Source organism: Mus caroli, chromosome 15 (genome assembly GCF_900094665.2).
Source record: "Mus caroli chromosome 15, CAROLI_EIJ_v1.1, whole genome shotgun sequence".
In the NCBI taxonomy this organism is placed as follows: domain Eukaryota; kingdom Metazoa; phylum Chordata; class Mammalia; order Rodentia; family Muridae; genus Mus; species Mus caroli.
Window position 1 is genome coordinate 8,399,309 of NC_034584.1, and position 17,469 is coordinate 8,416,777.

Below are 17,469 nucleotides of genomic sequence, written 5' to 3' on the forward strand. Positions count from 1 at the left end.
CCCCCGTGGGTCTTACTTGTTGACAAGCATCTGGGGAATCATCTTAGCACCCCTACTGGGAAGAGGAATGAGCCTTTCTGAGCTCTCAGGGGGAGGCTCAGAGAGGAGGCGGGGCCATAAAACCTCAGCTGTTGGTCCCCTACTGGGAAGAGGTGAAGATGTCTGAGCTCGCCTTTGTTAATCAGGATTTTAAAGGCACTGCCTTCAGGAGCCAGGGCTGCCTGGTCTTTGCAGAGGAATTGGGATATTCGGCCCCTCAAGCTCCATAGCACCTTGGCATTTTTCTGGAGACTGGGCTGCCTCTCCAGGCCCTCTCAACTCTGTTCCTTTAGGGGGAAATCCCCTTTAGTATTGTTCTTGTAAGACCAAGAAACAACCACTGAGTGACACATCCCTGGATTTACAAGTGGTAAGGTGGTCACTAGTGTTTGGCTTGTGGGTGGGTTCAGACATACAATGGACTGCAGGTGAGTAGCTGGCAAGCCACTCATCTCCTTGTCCTCTGTGCATACATCTCAAACTCCCAGACCTCTTCCCCCTTTGCCTGCTCTTCCTTCTTCTCTTTCTCAACCTTGTTTCCTTCTTACTGCCTTCCTCCTTTTATTATCTTAATGAATATTTATAGAGAATTTGTCTGTTTTAAATCATAATGATTGTAAAGAATGTAGAGTCCTGAGTTCAAAGTTCTTAAGCATAAGTTCCTATGCATAAGAGAGCACTGATGGTCATTGTCTCTGATGCTGACTTCTCACACCACACAGAGAGCCAGTTTGAAGCACATTGTGGGCAGAGCCATCATGATTTTCTTTCTTGGGGGTTGATGCATGTAAGTCTGCTGTAGCCTAGCCTCGCCTCAAACCCCATATATAGTTGAACATCATTTTGGATCCATAATCCTTCGCCTTTCTGATGTTGGCTTGGAAGTTTGGTAGATTGGAACTACCATGTGTAGCATTATCTGAATAGACAGGAGGGAAATCTCATCAGGAATACTGGACTGTGGCTAGCTGTCCAGCTCTGCCCTAGGAGCTCTGGTGCTGCAGCATCTCAGTGAGCTCAACTAGAGGACACTGAAGACTGCATTCTTCACCTTCTACTTGATTCCTGTGTGCCACAGCAGAGCAGGCAGTGACTGAGAGCCAGACTCTGAGGCTGGACCACCTCAACTTCCCCTACTTCTCTCATGTCAAGCTTGTAATTCAGAAGAAACTGCCTTCTCTGGGCCTTAGGTTTTTACTTATAACACCTGAACCAAAAAAACCAAAAAAAACAAAAAACTTTTTTCAGTGAATTGTTGTGATGTTAAGCTAAGTTTAATGAAACAATGCCTAGAGTATACAAATTATCCAAAATAAATATTAGTTGTTTTTATTATTGCAAAGGTTGGGAAATCATCCACTCAGTCATACCTTACTGTAGATAATTCTTTCTCATTTGTCTGGGAATTCTCTTAATAAAAGAGGAAGAAAGTCTCCTTTAGGATTCTTCAGATTGTAAGCAGCTAATGAACAAGAAATACAGGATGTTTCCTACTTGGGTTAGGGGTGGGAGGTAGTAGTACAGAAGGGAAGGCTTCCTGGCTAAGCTGTACCCTAAGATGGAAGAGAGGCAGAGGTGTACAGGACACAGTGTGCTTACATGGAGATTTGCACATGGAGACAGGGGAGATGGAGGAGACAGCTGCATCCTGAGGCTTAGTCTTCACAGAGCAGGCAGGTTAGGAATGAGCAGTATGTCTGCCTCAAATGATGGGGCTTCAGAGCTGTTAAAAGACTTTCAGTTGGAGCCAGATAGGACCAGCTTGAATATTCTTGAAAACCTCTGCAGCAGTCTCATGAAGAATGTGTTAACACAGATGAATGCCCAGCCCTCAGAGAGGAAAGTGGACACCAAGTCCTGCCCCTAAACAAGAACTCATTTGCAACTGATACCCACTAGGAACAAGGAGGTCAGTTTTCTCCTGTAGATTCTCACTGTGTGTATCAGTCACACCCCAAGGTAAGCCACATAGTCAGGAGCAGTTGGCCAACAGGAAAGCAAACCCATGCGTTTGCTTTTGTTTTGTTTTCTTTCTTTCTTTCCTCTAGTTTTTTTTATGTTGTTTCCTTCCTTCCTTCCTTCCTTCCTTCCTTCCTTCCTTCCTTCCTTCCTCCCTCCCNATAAAGTTTGCAAGTCCAATGGGCCTCTCTTTCCATTGATGGCCGACTAGGTCATCTTTCGATACATATGCAGCTAAAGACAAGAGCTCCGGGGTTCTGGTTAGTACCTCATGTTGTTCCAACAATAGGGTTGCAGATCCCTTTAGCTCCTTGGGTACTTTCTCTAGCTTCTCCTATATCCTTGTTTCATATTGACACAAACTTTATACCTCTAAACAGCATGAATGAATTACCCAGTAGTCTAGTTTGCTAGTTCTCTGTGGCTGGAATAGAACCAAAGGCAACTTGAGGACAGACACTTGACACTTCTGAGTGTCAGTCCAACATTATGGGAAGCCAAGGCAGAAACCACAGAGGAAAGCCGCTTAGTCTCCATAGCTCAATCACTTTGCTCTCCTATAGAACCCAGGACCAGCTGCCCCCAGTGGCCCCGCCCACAGTCTGCTGGCCCCTCTCACATCACTAATAAGAAAAATTCTCCCACAGACATGCTCACAGGCTAATCTGTTAGAGACAATTTCTCAATTGGGGTCCCACTTCCCAGATGACTTTGTATCAAGTTGACAAAAAACTAATCAGTACATCTTCTTATCTATTTATTTGTCTGTTGAAGTGAGGATTTTGAAATTTTGGTTTTGTTAAAAAAAAAAAACACAGACATATTAAAAGGTATGTTTTTTTGTTTTAATCCCAGGTGTGGGGATATGGGACTGTTTCGCACTGTCCACAGCAGCTAAGTACTATTTGCCTCGTGCTCTAGGAGAGGTGTGGTTTTGTCAGCTGCAGACAGTTTCTGCGATTGTGTGACACGGAGGATTCTGGGAATTTTTCAGAGAGTGTAAATGCTAGGGCCCTGAGCAATGGAGTTGGTGGTTGGTGGAGGTTCAAGGTGGTTGGCTGCAGTTTGTTAGTAGTCATGCTTCAAGAAGAAACAAGAAGAAAGAAACTGGATTCAAGGGATCTCTCTCTCTCTCTCTCTCTCTCTCTCTCTCTCTCTCTCTCTCTCTCTCTCCCCCCCCCTCTCTCTTTTATTCTTTTGTCTTGAAAGAGAATTTGGGAGGAGAAAGAGCATGAAGTGTAGTGGGGAGGATCTGGATCTGAGAGAAGTGGGAGAGGGGAAGAATATGATCAAAGTACATGTGTGAAAAATGTTTTAATTAAAAAAAACAACAACAACATTGAAGAAGAAGAAAAACGTAGAGGCAAGAGTCATAGAGAGCCTGATACAAAAACTGCCAGAAAAGACAATGGTTCCCTGATCTTGGTAAAACAAAGGATGTCTGTGAGAGTAACGAACAGTAGACTGGTCAGGACAGAGGATGGTCCCCTGACCTGGGTGAAAGAAAGGATGTCTATGAAGGTGACTAGGAGTAGACTGATCAGGAGAGGGAACTGGGACAAGGAAAGTAAAGACTGGGGATGGCTTCAAGTCTCTTTCATGTTTCTACTCCCACCTTAAGCATTGTCTTGTTCATCATCATATGAGTGGAAACCTACTTCAGACTACTTAGAACAGTGTTTGGAAATTTCCTTTACATATATCTCCTAGAATATTTGTTTGTATGTATCTATGTGCTTACATATTGTTTCAGAATTATACTTAATATTTGTATCGTTGGACAATGCATTGAATGTGTTTAACCTTATGGAGCACAGCCAAGCACCACTAAAGGGATCACTTTCATTTTCTCCCCCATTGGATCTAGTTACCCCTGTTAATACTAGACATGGGTTACTGCAGCCATGCTGGTAGGTGTGTGGGGATGTGAGGCTGAGAAGCAGAGGTGGGCATGGCTCTGTGGTATCCTCTGCAAAGTCCAGATGAGTGATGGTGCTGAGAACCTCTTACCCTCATCAGTGCCCAATAGACATCTGCCTCCGTGGAATGCCTTCAGTAGTGTTCTCTGTTCTCCTGGAATGTCTCATGTTATGTTTGTGCTCTTATAAGTCTTTGTAAACATATTTTGAGTACTTCCTTTTTTGTTTTCTTGCTTACCATTATTCCCTTCATGGAAACTGCTCTTTTAGTGAAATTTTACCATGGCTTACCCTAAAATGATAAATATATTTATCAGGTTTTATTCAAAAATTTAATTATTTTAGATCTAGCACTGAAATCTACAGTACACTCAGATTGGTTATTTGTTTTTTGTTTTTGTTTTTTGTGGGGAGAGGGACCTTGAAGGAAAACAAAGAAAAAAGAATTTTCCTGCTTGAACACCTAAAGGATCCATCAGCATTCTCTGGGATGACTACAGTGTCTGCAGCTTACTACATGCAAGAACATCTCTCATTACTCATATGACTATATGTGTGTGAGCCTGTGTCTGACTAACATTGATTCTGTCTTCTTCATCTATTTGCGGTTATATCTGGGGAGGGGGGGAGTGTCAGTATCGGTGTCTGTGTGTGTCTCTCTCTGTATGTGTGCACATATATATGTGTGTGTCTGTGTGTGTGTGTGAGAGAGAGAGAGAGAGAGAGAGAGAGAGAGAGAGATTTTGTGTGAGCATGTGTGCATGCGTGCATGTGGGGATGTGTGTGGTCAGAGACTGACATAGGATTATTCCTCAATTGCTCTCACCGTATTCATTGAGGCACGGTCTCTCAGGTGAACTCAGTGCTCATCATTTCAGTGCCACTAGCTCACTTGCTGCAAGATCTCATGTCTCTGCCTTTCCAAAGATGGATCCAGAGTGTGAGACACTCTGTGACCTGTCATATGTTATGTGGTATTTCCAGGAGTTATGAGAAATGCATTAGGTATTCATCATGATCCTGAGCCATGGTGGTCCTCAGTCTTATTTGATAAATGAAGAGACTGAGGCACTGGGAAGTTCAGTAACTTGAGAAGAGTCCACAGAATCTGACCACGGAACTCAGAAGCCACATCCCATAACCCACGCACACTTTATATATTACATAGAATATATATTACAAATATGTGGTTTTGCCTATATGTACTCCTGTGCAACATGTATGGGTGTGGCCTGTGGAGGTGAGAGCAGATACCTGGAACTGGAGTTATACACAACTTTGAGCTCTCTGGTTCCCTGAAACAACACCCAGTGCTTAACCTTTCAGCCATCTCCTCAGCCTGTATCTTTCCTTTCTACCTCTATCGATGTCATGTGTCAGATGATACATAGAATAATGGATTCTCTTACAGGCTCCACCATGTGGATGTTTCCAAGGCAGAACCAAAGTTGGGTTTCTGAGTTCATCTTGATTGGCTTCTCCAGTGACCCCACGACCAACAACATCCTCTTCATTGTCTTCCTTCTCAGCTACCTGAGCTCAGTCCTGGGCAACGGGCTCATCATCATGCTGGTCTGCCTGGACACACAGCTGCACACTCCCATGTACTTCTTCCTCTCTACCCTCTCCCTGTTGGATATGAGCTATGTTACCACTACCATGCCCCAGATGTTGGTGCATCTTCTTGCTCACTCTCAGACCATCTCCTTTGCTGGCTGCTGGCTGCAGATGTATATGTTCAGTGCCCTGGGTATAGCTGAGAGCATCCTCTTTGTTGTGATGGCTTATGACCGGTATGTGGCCATTTGCTATCCACTGCGCTATACTGTCATCCTCAACTGGGGCCTGTGCATACGATTGGCAGCAGGGACTTGGATCTGTGGTTCCCTTTCCTCTTTGTTGCATACTTTCTTCACCATGAGTCTGCCATATTGTGGGCCCAACAGGGTTGACCACTATTTCTGTGAAGGTCCTTCAGTGCGTAGTCTGGCTTGCATGGATACTCACCTCATTGAGATGGTGGACTTGGTGTTGAGTGTTTTTGTGGTTGTTACTCCAATTTCCCTCATTGTGACTTCCTACTTTCACATTACCAAGGCAATTCTCAAGATCAAGTCCACCCAGGCCCGCTGTAAAGCTTTCTCTACCTGTGCCTCACACCTGACTGTGGTCACATTTTTCTATATTCCAGCCATTTACATCTACATTAGGCCAAACTCCAGCTACTCCCCTGAGAGAGACAAGCAGATCTCACTCTTTTACAATGTTTTCACAGCCTTGCTCAACCCTGTGGTCTATAGTCTGAGAAACAAGGACATTAAGAGGGCATTTCTCAAGGTAATGGGACTTGGTAGGATGGACTGGTGAACCAGCATCCTGGGAAGCTGGAGTATTCACCATTGAAGGAAAGGACAGTGTCTTTGTTGGGTATATCTGACCTGTGCATTTGAACCACTGTAGTACTTAGTAATTGGGACAAAATAGCATGAAACCAAGATGGCTGTCTCAATTGACAAGGTACATAAGGTACAATCCCAAATACATCAGTCATCCTGCTGGATCATAAGTGCAATATTTCATTTGCTGCTCATGTTTGTAGTTGTAGAGTATGAGTGACCTCCTGTGTTCTCACCTCCATCCTCAAGGAACCTTATATCCATAATGTCATTTTATAACAGAAGTAAAGGAACAGTGGACCACCTCACTATGACTCAGCTTCTTGAGAGTGGCCTGATTCTCTTTCTACACATCAGGCTTGAGAGATGGCTCAGTGGTTAGGAGCACTGACTGTTCTTCCTACGGTCCTGAGTTCAATTCCCAGCAACCATGTGATGGCTCACAACCATCTGTAATGAAATCTCTTTCTGCACATCCTTTTAGCCACAGCAAGTAGCATGGTCCAGCCTGAAAACAGGAGGGGGGAAGATTTTTGTCTATAGATATGTAATCATGTTATTGGTTTTAGGGTACAGTATGTAAAGATGTATATTGCTAATTCTGTACCAGCAGAGAGCTAAATGCTGGCACAATCTTGGTATTGTTATTTCTATGGCTCATCACTGGTCTCATATTTTGTAAATATTTGTTCTTTCTCATCTGCCTAAGGCAATCTAGAACCATATCTGACTGGCTGTAATAAATATCTGATGGCCAATACCTAGATAGGAAGTGGAGGGCAATACTTCCTGGGAGAGAGAGGGGTAAACCAAGAGAAAAAATAACATGTAGGAGAGTCAGTCAAAGAACAGGAATGTGACTTGAGGGACCAGAGTGACACAGAGAGATAGAGATAACACCTTTATTGTTCTAAAGCCCAGGATGTACCAGGGTAGTTTTAGAGTATTCAAGAGACTGTCAAGCAAAAGGACTAAACTTTGAAATATTAAATATCTTCTTGGGGGTATCTGAGAGAGTCCTGCTATAATTTGGCCATGGTCTGATAAGTTAGTTTCTCTAACCTGGTATAGTTTACAGAAAACAACAGCATACCTACCAGCCAACACAAAACGTGTTAACTGTGGATAGCATGATACTAGAAACAGTACAAGGCCAAGGCACTATGTATAAGTAGCAGAGCATGTGTTGTCATGACAAAACTAAGCTGATAGTTTGTGGAAAGGAACCAGTACAGAACCAATAAAATACAAACTTCACATATGAGTTTAGTGTGGTCTGTGGGTAACCATGGTGACCTCTCATGTGAAAATCATGCACTGCTGAAAGAGAAGGTGCTGGGTTCTCATCAGAACCTCCCAACGTCTGCTCTAATGTGTAGACAGCATCAAAGAGTGTGTCTTACCTTTGGCCACTACCCACTTTTTCCTTTTCTTCCTATGGTGGTGATTTTTATGGACAACCTATCATCTTCAAAGTAGCTCTTCCCTGACCAATCAGCAAATTCCTTTCTGATTCAATGCCTGAACTATTCTCTTCCTAATTAAGCCTCAGCTACTTCAAGTTTATTTGGTGGTCACATATTTTTGGGAAAAGTGTACTTTTCATTCATAATTAATACTCAGTACTATTGTTTACTTACATATTTACCACATAGCCTAGGCTAGCCTGGAACTTCCCACATTGCTAAGGTTACCTTGAATTTTTTTTATCTCCCTGCCTCCACCTCCCCAATGTTGAGATCATAGGATGGGACACCCCACCTAGGGGAATTTTGATTCTTTGATTGCATCCTTTGATTATAAAAGTTCTCTATTTGGTAAAATCCAATGCATGTATTGTTTGTTTGTTTGTTTGTTTGTTTGAGACAGATTCACATCATGTTACACTGCCTGGCCTGGCCTGGAAATATGTAAACTAGCCTGGCTTCAAGCTCACAGAGATCACCCAGCCTTCTTAAAGGCATACTCTACCACTCGGAGGCAAGTATTTTTATCTCTTGTTATTTTCAGTAGATCATTGATATTGTTTCTTGATACAGTGTCATGAAATTTTACTTCTGTGTTTTGTTTATAGGTTTCTTTTTCTTTTTCTTTTATTCCCTCTCCTCACCTTATGAATTTATAAAAAAATCTTCATGACTTAAATTAACAGAGTCAGGGTAGCTGTTTCATTCTACATGTGATCCTCAATAAGTGTTGTCAGGTTCTATCTGAACCTCTATCTCCTTATCAATCCTGATGGAGAAGAGTCTCTGTCTGGGCTCGACTGACTTTCCAGAACTAATAGGGATTAACAACAGGAGGGAGAAGAGTTGGGGTCATAACCATGGAACAATGCTTAGCAATAGCACTTCAGGGGCCAGGGCTGTGCCCCTAATATATATATACTAATCAGTATTAGTACTGATTGACAATTACCAAGTGTAAATACACTCATCATGGCCAATGTCATAGATGCCAACATACCACTGAATAACAGTCAAGATCACATATCATTACACGGTATTTCAAGTGGCAAATGCACCACACTAAACAACTGCTAGAATGCAGACCACAGGAAAATGTAGTTGATCATCAGGATGTGAAGAGTTTTGGAGATTTTGTTGTCTTTTTAAAAAAGATTTATTTATTATTATATCTAAGTACACTGTAGCTGTCTTCAGGATAACAAGAAGAGGGCATCAGATCTCATTACAGATGATTGAGACCCACCATGTGGTTGCTGGGATTTGAACTCAGGACCTTCAAAAAAGCAGTCAGTGCTCTTAACTGCTGATCCATCTCTCCAGCCCTTGTTGCTTTTTTTTTTAATGTTATGAATAGAACTCCAGACTGAAGCATTCTATTCCTTCAGGTGCTAGAAAGCTGAAGTACATTCTCTGACACCCTGTCTCTGTTTCCAATATAATTTATTTAATTCTCATGTTATAATTAACTTTTAATATCAGTTGTATTTATGGATCAGTTTGCAGGAATTTTAAATCATATCAAACAATCACTGATACCAAGAAGGACTTAGAATCCAGTCTTTCCTTCTGGTTACTTAGACACAGAAAGAAGACAAGGATGGAGAATCAAGGTCATGAAACATAGTCCTGTACTTGTAACAAGTGCACGGCATCACCATATCTTATTCTAACAAGCCTAGAAGGAAAGAGGTTCCTATTGGAATTGTACAGAAAATAAAATCTTAGGCAGAATAGCAGCTAGCTCAAAAGAACATCCTCTAGACTTTGATAGATTTGGTCCCCAAATCTTCTCTGCATCCAAGAGCCATGAGTTTTCTCACTCCACTGGCATGGGATTGTCAATGCTGACTTTTGTGATGCTATACCATTTTTTACTATTTTTCTTCCTTTTCTATTTATGTGTTTGAGTGTCTTGTCTCCATGTATGTATGTACACCATGTGCATTCCTGGTCCCTGGGGAGGTCACAAGACGGTACAAGATCCTCTAGAACTGGAGATGTAGATGGTTGTGAGATGCCACCTGCATGCTGGGACCCACACCTGATCCTCTGAAAGAGCAGTAAATTGTCTTTTTCATAAACTTAATTGCCAGCACCCATTGTTGTTGTTTCTTCATTAGCACCAGAGTAGCTGGATAACTTTCTCAGATTTTAAACAGTAGGAAAGGGAGACCTTTGGTTTACCCCAAGGTAGTTGAGAAAGGAAAAGGAGTATGACTCAAATATGGTCTCATTATTGCATATCTGGTCTCAGGGTTTGGACAGTAAAAGGAATCACAATGAGAACTTGTGACTGTAGAACATGTGTCCAGGTTCCATCTCCTGTTCTCTGAGCTGTGCTTATTCCCCAGCTAGTCTAAAATAGGGAACCCCTTACCTGTGTGCTGTTTCCTCCTTCACTACACCCAAGGGTCTCATTTGTAGTTTTCTTGTTGAGAGCATCCTGGGACTCATCTTAGCATCTCTACTGGGAACAAAAATGAGACTTTCTGGGCTATCAGGGATGGAAAAAGCTGAGAGAGGAGGCCGGGTCATAAATCCTCAGCTGCTGGTCACACTGGGAAGAGGTGAAGTTGTCTGAGCTTGGCAAGCAGGATTTTATAGGCGCCTTCTTGAGGCGCTATAAATGCTGCCTGGTCCTTACAAAGGAATTGAGAGACTCAGCCCCTCAAATTCTATAGCACCTGATAATTTTTCTGGAGACTGGGCCACCTAAAATCCCAACTAACTGGATTTAGTTCCTTTATGGGGCTTCTTCATAAGAGCAAGAAACAGCCACTCAGTGATATATTCCTTGGATTTACAAGGGGTAAGGAGGTCACCAGTGTTTGACTTTTGGGTGAGAGTCAGGCATCTGTGGGATTGCAGTTGAGCAGCAGTCAAGCCAACCATCTCCTCGTTCTCTGTGTGTACATCTCAAACTCCCAAACCTCTTCCCCCATTGCTTGCTTTTCTTTCCTCTCTTTCTCCACCTTGTTTTCTTCTTTCCTTCCTTCCCTTCTTCCTTTTATTTACTTAATGAATATTTACAGAGCATTTGTCTGTTTTATGTCATGTTGATTATGAAGAATGTAGAGCTCAAAGATCTCAAGTGAAGCAGAAAGCCCCATTTATGAGAAAGCAGTGAAGATCAGTGTCCCTGAAGACACTTTCCTATGCCACAGACACAGCTTCATGCACACTGTGGGCATGGCCATCATGATTCTCTTTCATGTAAGTCTGCTGTAGCCTAGCCAGTCCTCAAGCTCATTATGTAGTCCAGCAATTTTTTTGTTTTTTTGTTTTTGTTTGTTTGTTTTTATTGACTCCTAATTCTAAGCCTTCTAGATGCTGGTTTTGTAGGTTGGAACTACCATGTGCAACATCATCTGGTCTGGAGCTTCATCCTTATGTCTTCTTTTGTAGTGTTAGGTCCCACCAGCAGGCCTGGTGGGACACTGTAAGCCAAACCAGAGGGCACTGTGCTTGAAAACATAATAGGCTGTGGAAGCCTAAATGGTGTTCCTATGCTGTCAAATCATACCTGAAATACTATTTTTTTTTTGATTTGTCTACCTTGACTACACTCCAGGGCCTCCCACACTCAGACAAAAGGGAAATCTCATCAGGATAGCTGGACTTTGGGTAGATAATAAGCTCTGTCCTAGGAGCTCTGGTGGTACAGAATCTCAGTGAGCTCAACTAGAGGACACTGAAGACTGCATTCTTCACCTTCCACTTGATAGCCTGTGTGCCAGAGCAGAGAAAGCAGTGTCTGAGAGCCAGGCTCTGAGGCCGGACCACCTCAACTCCCACTTACTTCTCTCATGTCAAGGTTGTAATCTGGATCAAACTGTCCTCTACAGGTCTTAAGTTTTCACCTACAACACATGGGCAAAAATACTTCCTTTAGTGAGCTGTGATGTTAGCCTAGAGTTAAGGTACATTGGCTGGAATATGCAAATTACTCAATAAATATTAGTTGTTTCTGTTATTGTAAAGGTCGGCAAATCACCCATCCTGGAATACAGTATAATAGATAATTCTTTTTTGGTTGGGTAGGAATTCATTTAGCAGAACAAGAAGAAGGAATTTGTCCAAGTTATTGTCCAAAACTTTTTATCAGACCCCTCTAGAATTCTTCAGACTGTAACCAGTCAAAGAACAAGAAAGGGAGGATGTGTCCTACCTGGTTTAGGGGTGGGAGGTGGTAGCACCACTCAAAGGCTTCCTAACAGAGCTGGGTTATGCTGAGTCCACCTTGTGGGAAACAATGTACAGGTGATGGTTCAGCCCGCCCCCATACTCTGGTAGAAGCTAGACAAGTGTCCTAATGTGTGAGAGAGGTTGCGGTGTGTAGGACAGCAGTAGTGGTCCAAGGATATTTCTATATGAGAGAGGGGAGATGGAAGAGTCAGGCGCATACAGAAGCTCACTCTTTGCCGAGCAGGCACATTAGGATTGTCTCTACTCTGTGTGTCTGTCTCAAATGACAGGACTTTGGAGCTCTTAGGAGTCTTTCACCAGGAGTCAGATAGGACCCATGTGAATTCTTCCAGAAACCACAGCAGCAGTCACATGAAGAACGTGTTGATGCTGACAAATGTCCAGCAAGGAAAAGAAGTGGACACAATGCCCAACCCCCAAACAAGAAGCAGTTTGCAATAGATTTGTAATTGGTGTTATGAGAGGGAAAATAGGTTTTCTCCAGGAGAGTCTCGCCCTGTTTATCAGTTACACCCCAGGATAAGCCACGTGCCCAGGAGCAGCTGGCCAACAGGAGAGTGACCCAATGATTTTGTTTTTGATTTTTTTAGTAATTTTTTTGTTTTGTATTTCTTTCTTTTAACTAACTTGTTTGTTCATTTTTAATTTTTGTTGTTTTGTTTTGTCTTGTTTGAGAGTTGGAAGACATGAAGTTGGGTGGGGAGGATCTGGGAGAAGTTGGGGGAGGGGAAGAATGCGGTCAAAGTATATTGTATCAAATAATTTCTAAAAAAAATAAAAAAGACTGCATCGAAAGAGGAATATTTAGAGGCAAGTGTGCATGGAGACTCTGATAAAGAAATGTCAGGAGAGATTGTGGTCTCCTGATATGGTTTGAAAGAAAGGATGGCTGTGAGGGTGATGAGAAGGGACTGGTCAGGAGAGGGGATGGGGACAGGGAAGGTGAAGACTGGGGATGGCTTCAAGTCTCTTTCAAGTTTCTACTCCCATCAAAAGCAACTCCTGCCCTAAGCATTGTCTTGTTCATCAGCATATGAGTGGAGCTCTAGCTCAGACTATTTAGAGTAGTGTTTGAAAATTTCCTCTACATATCTTTCTTTGAGCATATGTTTGTATGTGTCTATGTGTTCACGTATTTTTCAGAAATATAATTGATAGTTGTATTGTTGTGCAATGCATTGAATGTGTTCAACCTTAGGGAGCACAGACAAACACACACTAAAGGGATCATTTTTAATTTTCTCTCACATTGGATCTACTCACACATGTTAATATTAGACATGGGTTACTGCAGCCATGCTGGCAGGTGTGTGGGGATGTGAGGCTGAGAAGCAGAGGTGGGCGTGGCTCTGTGGTGTCCTCTGCAATGTCCAGATGAGTGATGGTGCTGAGAACCTCTTACCCTCATCAGTGCCCAATAGACAGCTGCCTCCGTGGAATGCCTTCAGTAGTGTTCTCTGTTCTCCTGGAGGGTCTCATGTTATGTTTGTGCTTTTATAAGTCTTTGTAGAAATATTTTTGAGTACTTCTTTTTTGGTTTTCTAGCTTAGCATGTATTTTCCCTCCATGGAAACTGCTCTTTTAAAGAAATTTTATCTTGGCCTAACCTAAAATGATAAACATATTGATTAGGTTTGATTCTAAAAATTTGTAACTATAGATTTACCATTCAAATCAACCATACACATTGAACTAATTTTTTAGTGTGTGCAGAGGGAGCTAGGAGTAAAGAAGGAAGCCTGCTCCCATCTCCACAGGATCCATCATCATCTCCTGGGACAGGTATGGCACACTTGAACTATGTCATTACTCATATAATTATATGTGTGTGTGTTTGTGTCTAATGGATGTTCATTCTATTTGCTTCATCTATTTGCTTATTCTGGGTGGGTCCATATGTGCACAACTGATGTTTGCAGGCTGTGTGTGTGTGTTTGTGTGTGTGTGTCTGTGTGTGTCTGTGTCTGTGTAGAGAAAGAGAGTATATGTGAATGTTTGTGCATGTGTGTATGAATGTGTGTGATCATATTTTTGTTTGAGTGTGTGTGCCTGTGTGTGCCTGTGTTCAAAGACTGACATGAAATTCTTCTTCAATTGTTCTCACCTTATTCACTGAGGCAGGGTCTCTCAGTTGAACCCAGTGCACATCATTTCAGTGTCAATAGCACACTTGCTGTGGGGATCCCCTGTCTCTGCCTTCCCACAGATGGTTTGAGATTGTGAGAGAGCATGTGACCTGTCATATGTTATGTGATGTTTCCAGGAGTTGTGTGAGATGCTTCAGATATTCATCATAGTCCAAGAAATGACTGGCATTAGCCTTATTTGATAGATGAAGAGATTGAGGCATTGGGAGTTTCAGTAACTTGAGAAGAGTGGACAAGAACTGAACACAGAGCTCACTACCCACATCAAAGATTTTCTTTATTTATATTGAAAAGTGCTATTTTTTCTTCTATGTATATTGGTCTTTGCCTATATGCATACTTGTTTACCATGCATGTGTCTGGCCTTGGAGGTGAGAGGAGTCATATCCCCTGGATCTAGAGTTAGACACAACTTTGAGCTGTCTGGTAGCCTGGAACAGTATCAGTCAGTGTTTTATCTTGGGCCATCTCCTCAGCCTGTATCTTTCCTTTCTGCCTCTATCGCTGATATGTGTCAGATAACACATAGAATAATGGATTCTCTTACAGGCTCCACCATGTGGATGATTCTAGGACAGAACCAAAGTTGGGTTTCTGAGTTCATCCTGGTTGGCTTCTCCAGTGACCCCACGACCAACAACATCCTCTTCATTGTCTTCCTTCTCATGTACCTGAGCTCAGTCCTGGGCAATGGGCTCATCACCATGTTAGTCTGCCTGGACACACAGCTTCACACTCCCATGTACTTCTTCCTCTGTACCCTCTCCCTGTTGGATATGAGCTATGTCACCACCACCATGCCCCAGATGTTGGTGCATCTTCTTGCTCACTCTCAGACCATCTCCTTTGCTGGCTGCTGGCTGCAGATGTTTGTGTTTGGTGCCCTGGGTATAGCTGAAAGCATCCTCTTTATTGTCATGGCTTATGACCGGTATGTGGCCATTTGCTATCCACTGCATTATACTGTCATCCTTAACTGGGGTCTGTGCATACAGTTGGTATTCAGAACTTGTGTCTGTGGTTTCTTCCTCTCTCTGTTACATACTTCTTTCACCATGAGTCTGCCATATTGTGGGCCCAACAGGGTCAACCACTACTTCTGTGAAGGTCCTTCAGTGCGTAGCCTGGCTTGCATGGATACCCACCTCATTGAGATGGTGGACTTAGTGTTGAGTGTTTTTGTGGTTCTTATTCCAATGTCCCTCATTGTGGCCTCCTACATCCATATTGTCAAGGCAATCCTCAAGATCAAGTCTACACAAGGCCGCTGTAAGGCTTTCTCTACCTGTGCCTCTCACCTTACTGTGGTCATACTCTTCTATGCTCCAGCCACTTACATCTACACAAGGCCCAACTCCAGCTACTCCCCCGAGAGAGACAAGCAGGTTTCACTCTTCTACAATATCTTCACAGCCTTGCTCAACCCTGTGGTCTACAGTCTGAAAAACAAAGACATCAAGAGGGCACTTCTCAAGGTGATGGGACATGGTGGGGGGGCCAGTGAGCCAGGATTCTGAGAAGCTGGAGTTAACGTATTCACTTTTTAAGAAAGCAACACTGTGTGTATCGAATGTAACTCATCTGTCCATTTGAACGAACACAGTACTTGGTAGGTAGACAAACCATGGTGAAACCAAGATGTCTGTCTTTTTGAACAGGCTACACTATGGCACCAAAAACCTCAAGAATCCACTGTGAATTATTAACTACAAATTTTGTTTTGTTACTCGTGATTTTGTTAACCGTAGGTTTGGAGTAACCTTCTCTTCTCTCACATCCATTCTGAACCATTAGATATTCTGCAGTCTACAGCTATCTATAGCAGAAGAAAGGAACTGTGCACAAAGCTTGTGATGCCTCAAAGCTTCTCGAAAGTGACATATTGTTTACATATATTTCACCGATTAAAGCAAGTTATATGGTCAGTCACAGTGTCAAATTTTTCAATGTTATTTTCTTCCGACGAAGAAGTAATAGGGGTCACATGGAATGGCTTGATATATACAGTTTCTCTACCAAGGACAGTAAAGAAAATGGATAGTGTAACCTATCATTGTTCCACAGAAATCAATATCATACATGAAAGCAATGAGAAACATCTATTGTGTTTTTTGTAATTGACATGGTGCTGTAAACCAGTGAGTGTCAAGTAATATAAACAATATATGTGTGCGTGTGTGTGTATGTGTGTGTGTGTGTGTGTGTGTACTACAATATACTAAAATCAGTATATGTTACCAGTAGTAAAATTAAGACAATATTATGCCTAACCTGCTCAGCTTAGAGATGTGACCTTGTGCTTTAAATCAATGTGGTTTATGGGTAAATATGGTGAACTGTACATTGTATTGTCAAGACACAACATTTGACCTTAGTAGACCTGGGTTCTCATCTTTACCTTGGTCACTTGCTTAGTATATGAAAATGACTTTGTTCAATTTACTTCTTTCTGGATCCCACTTAATTACTCAATAAAATTAACACCTTGACTTTGTTTCCAAACCTTGTTTGGACTCTGTAACTCTGTCTCTGTCCTTCTCTCCTTTCCCATGTGGGAATGCAGCGGGAAGGTAACTGTCAGTGAACTAGGAGGGGGAAGAAAATGCTCAGCAGATCCCATTCATGTTGCCACCTGACCTCAGAGTTGATAGATAATCTTGCCTGTCAATGTCACTGGGATGAGAAATGCCTGGAAAACTTGTAAGCACATTTCTCAGAGTGCCTGTAAGGTGTTTCCACAGATGTCAGGCATGTGGGTCAGTCAACTGAGGGGGCAGATCTTCTCTGTGTATGAGTGGCACTCTCCCATAGGCTGGGATCCCAGATGGAAGAAGAAAGTCCAGCCACAGGCAAGTGTGATTCTCCTTGAGTGTGACTTTTGCCGTTGCCATGCCCTGCAGACATTAGACTCCAGCTATTACAGACTTCAAGGTGGACTCACACTGGCACTTCTCCAAAACCTATTTCCCTATAGATCCCTGAGCTGACAGATTCATAAAGTAAACCCAAGATTAATGATATTTCCACCAGTAACAAGGTATGAGCTATAAACTGACACCAAATCAGATGTCTAGAAATGAGGGTGCAGTCCCTGAAGGGAAAAAAACACGGTTCTTTGATAGAGAAAACTGGAGGATAGAGGCATGATTACAAAGCTTGAACAAGGAAGATCTTGCCGTTAAGGAGCTTGTGCTTAGATGATGCTTGTGGATGAGAAGGAGTTGGATATGGAATGGGCAGAAGCAAGGAGAAGCCTCAGTTTAGGAAATGACTTCCCCTTGTTCAAAGAGCTGAGGGCTGGTAGAAGTAGTGACTCACATCCCAGCACTTTGGA

At 42.5% G+C, this 17,469-nt stretch overlaps 2 protein-coding genes across 2 annotated transcripts; both read left to right on the forward strand.

The window, feature by feature from the left end:
* Nucleotides 1–5,288: 5,288 nt before the first annotated feature.
* On the forward strand, nt 5,289–6,284 carry LOC110310821 (olfactory receptor-like protein OLF3). The gene has a single exon (XM_021183926.1). It carries the CDS (start codon nt 5,289–5,291, stop codon nt 6,282–6,284), a length of 996 nt encoding a protein of 331 aa, XP_021039585.1.
* Nucleotides 6,285–14,644: 8,360 nt separating this feature from the next.
* On the forward strand, nt 14,645–15,652 carry LOC110310864 (olfactory receptor 2A12-like). Its single transcript, XM_021183992.1, has one exon. It carries the CDS (start codon nt 14,645–14,647, stop codon nt 15,650–15,652), a length of 1,008 nt encoding a protein of 335 aa, XP_021039651.1.
* The last annotated feature ends 1,817 nt before the right edge of the window (nt 15,653–17,469 follow it).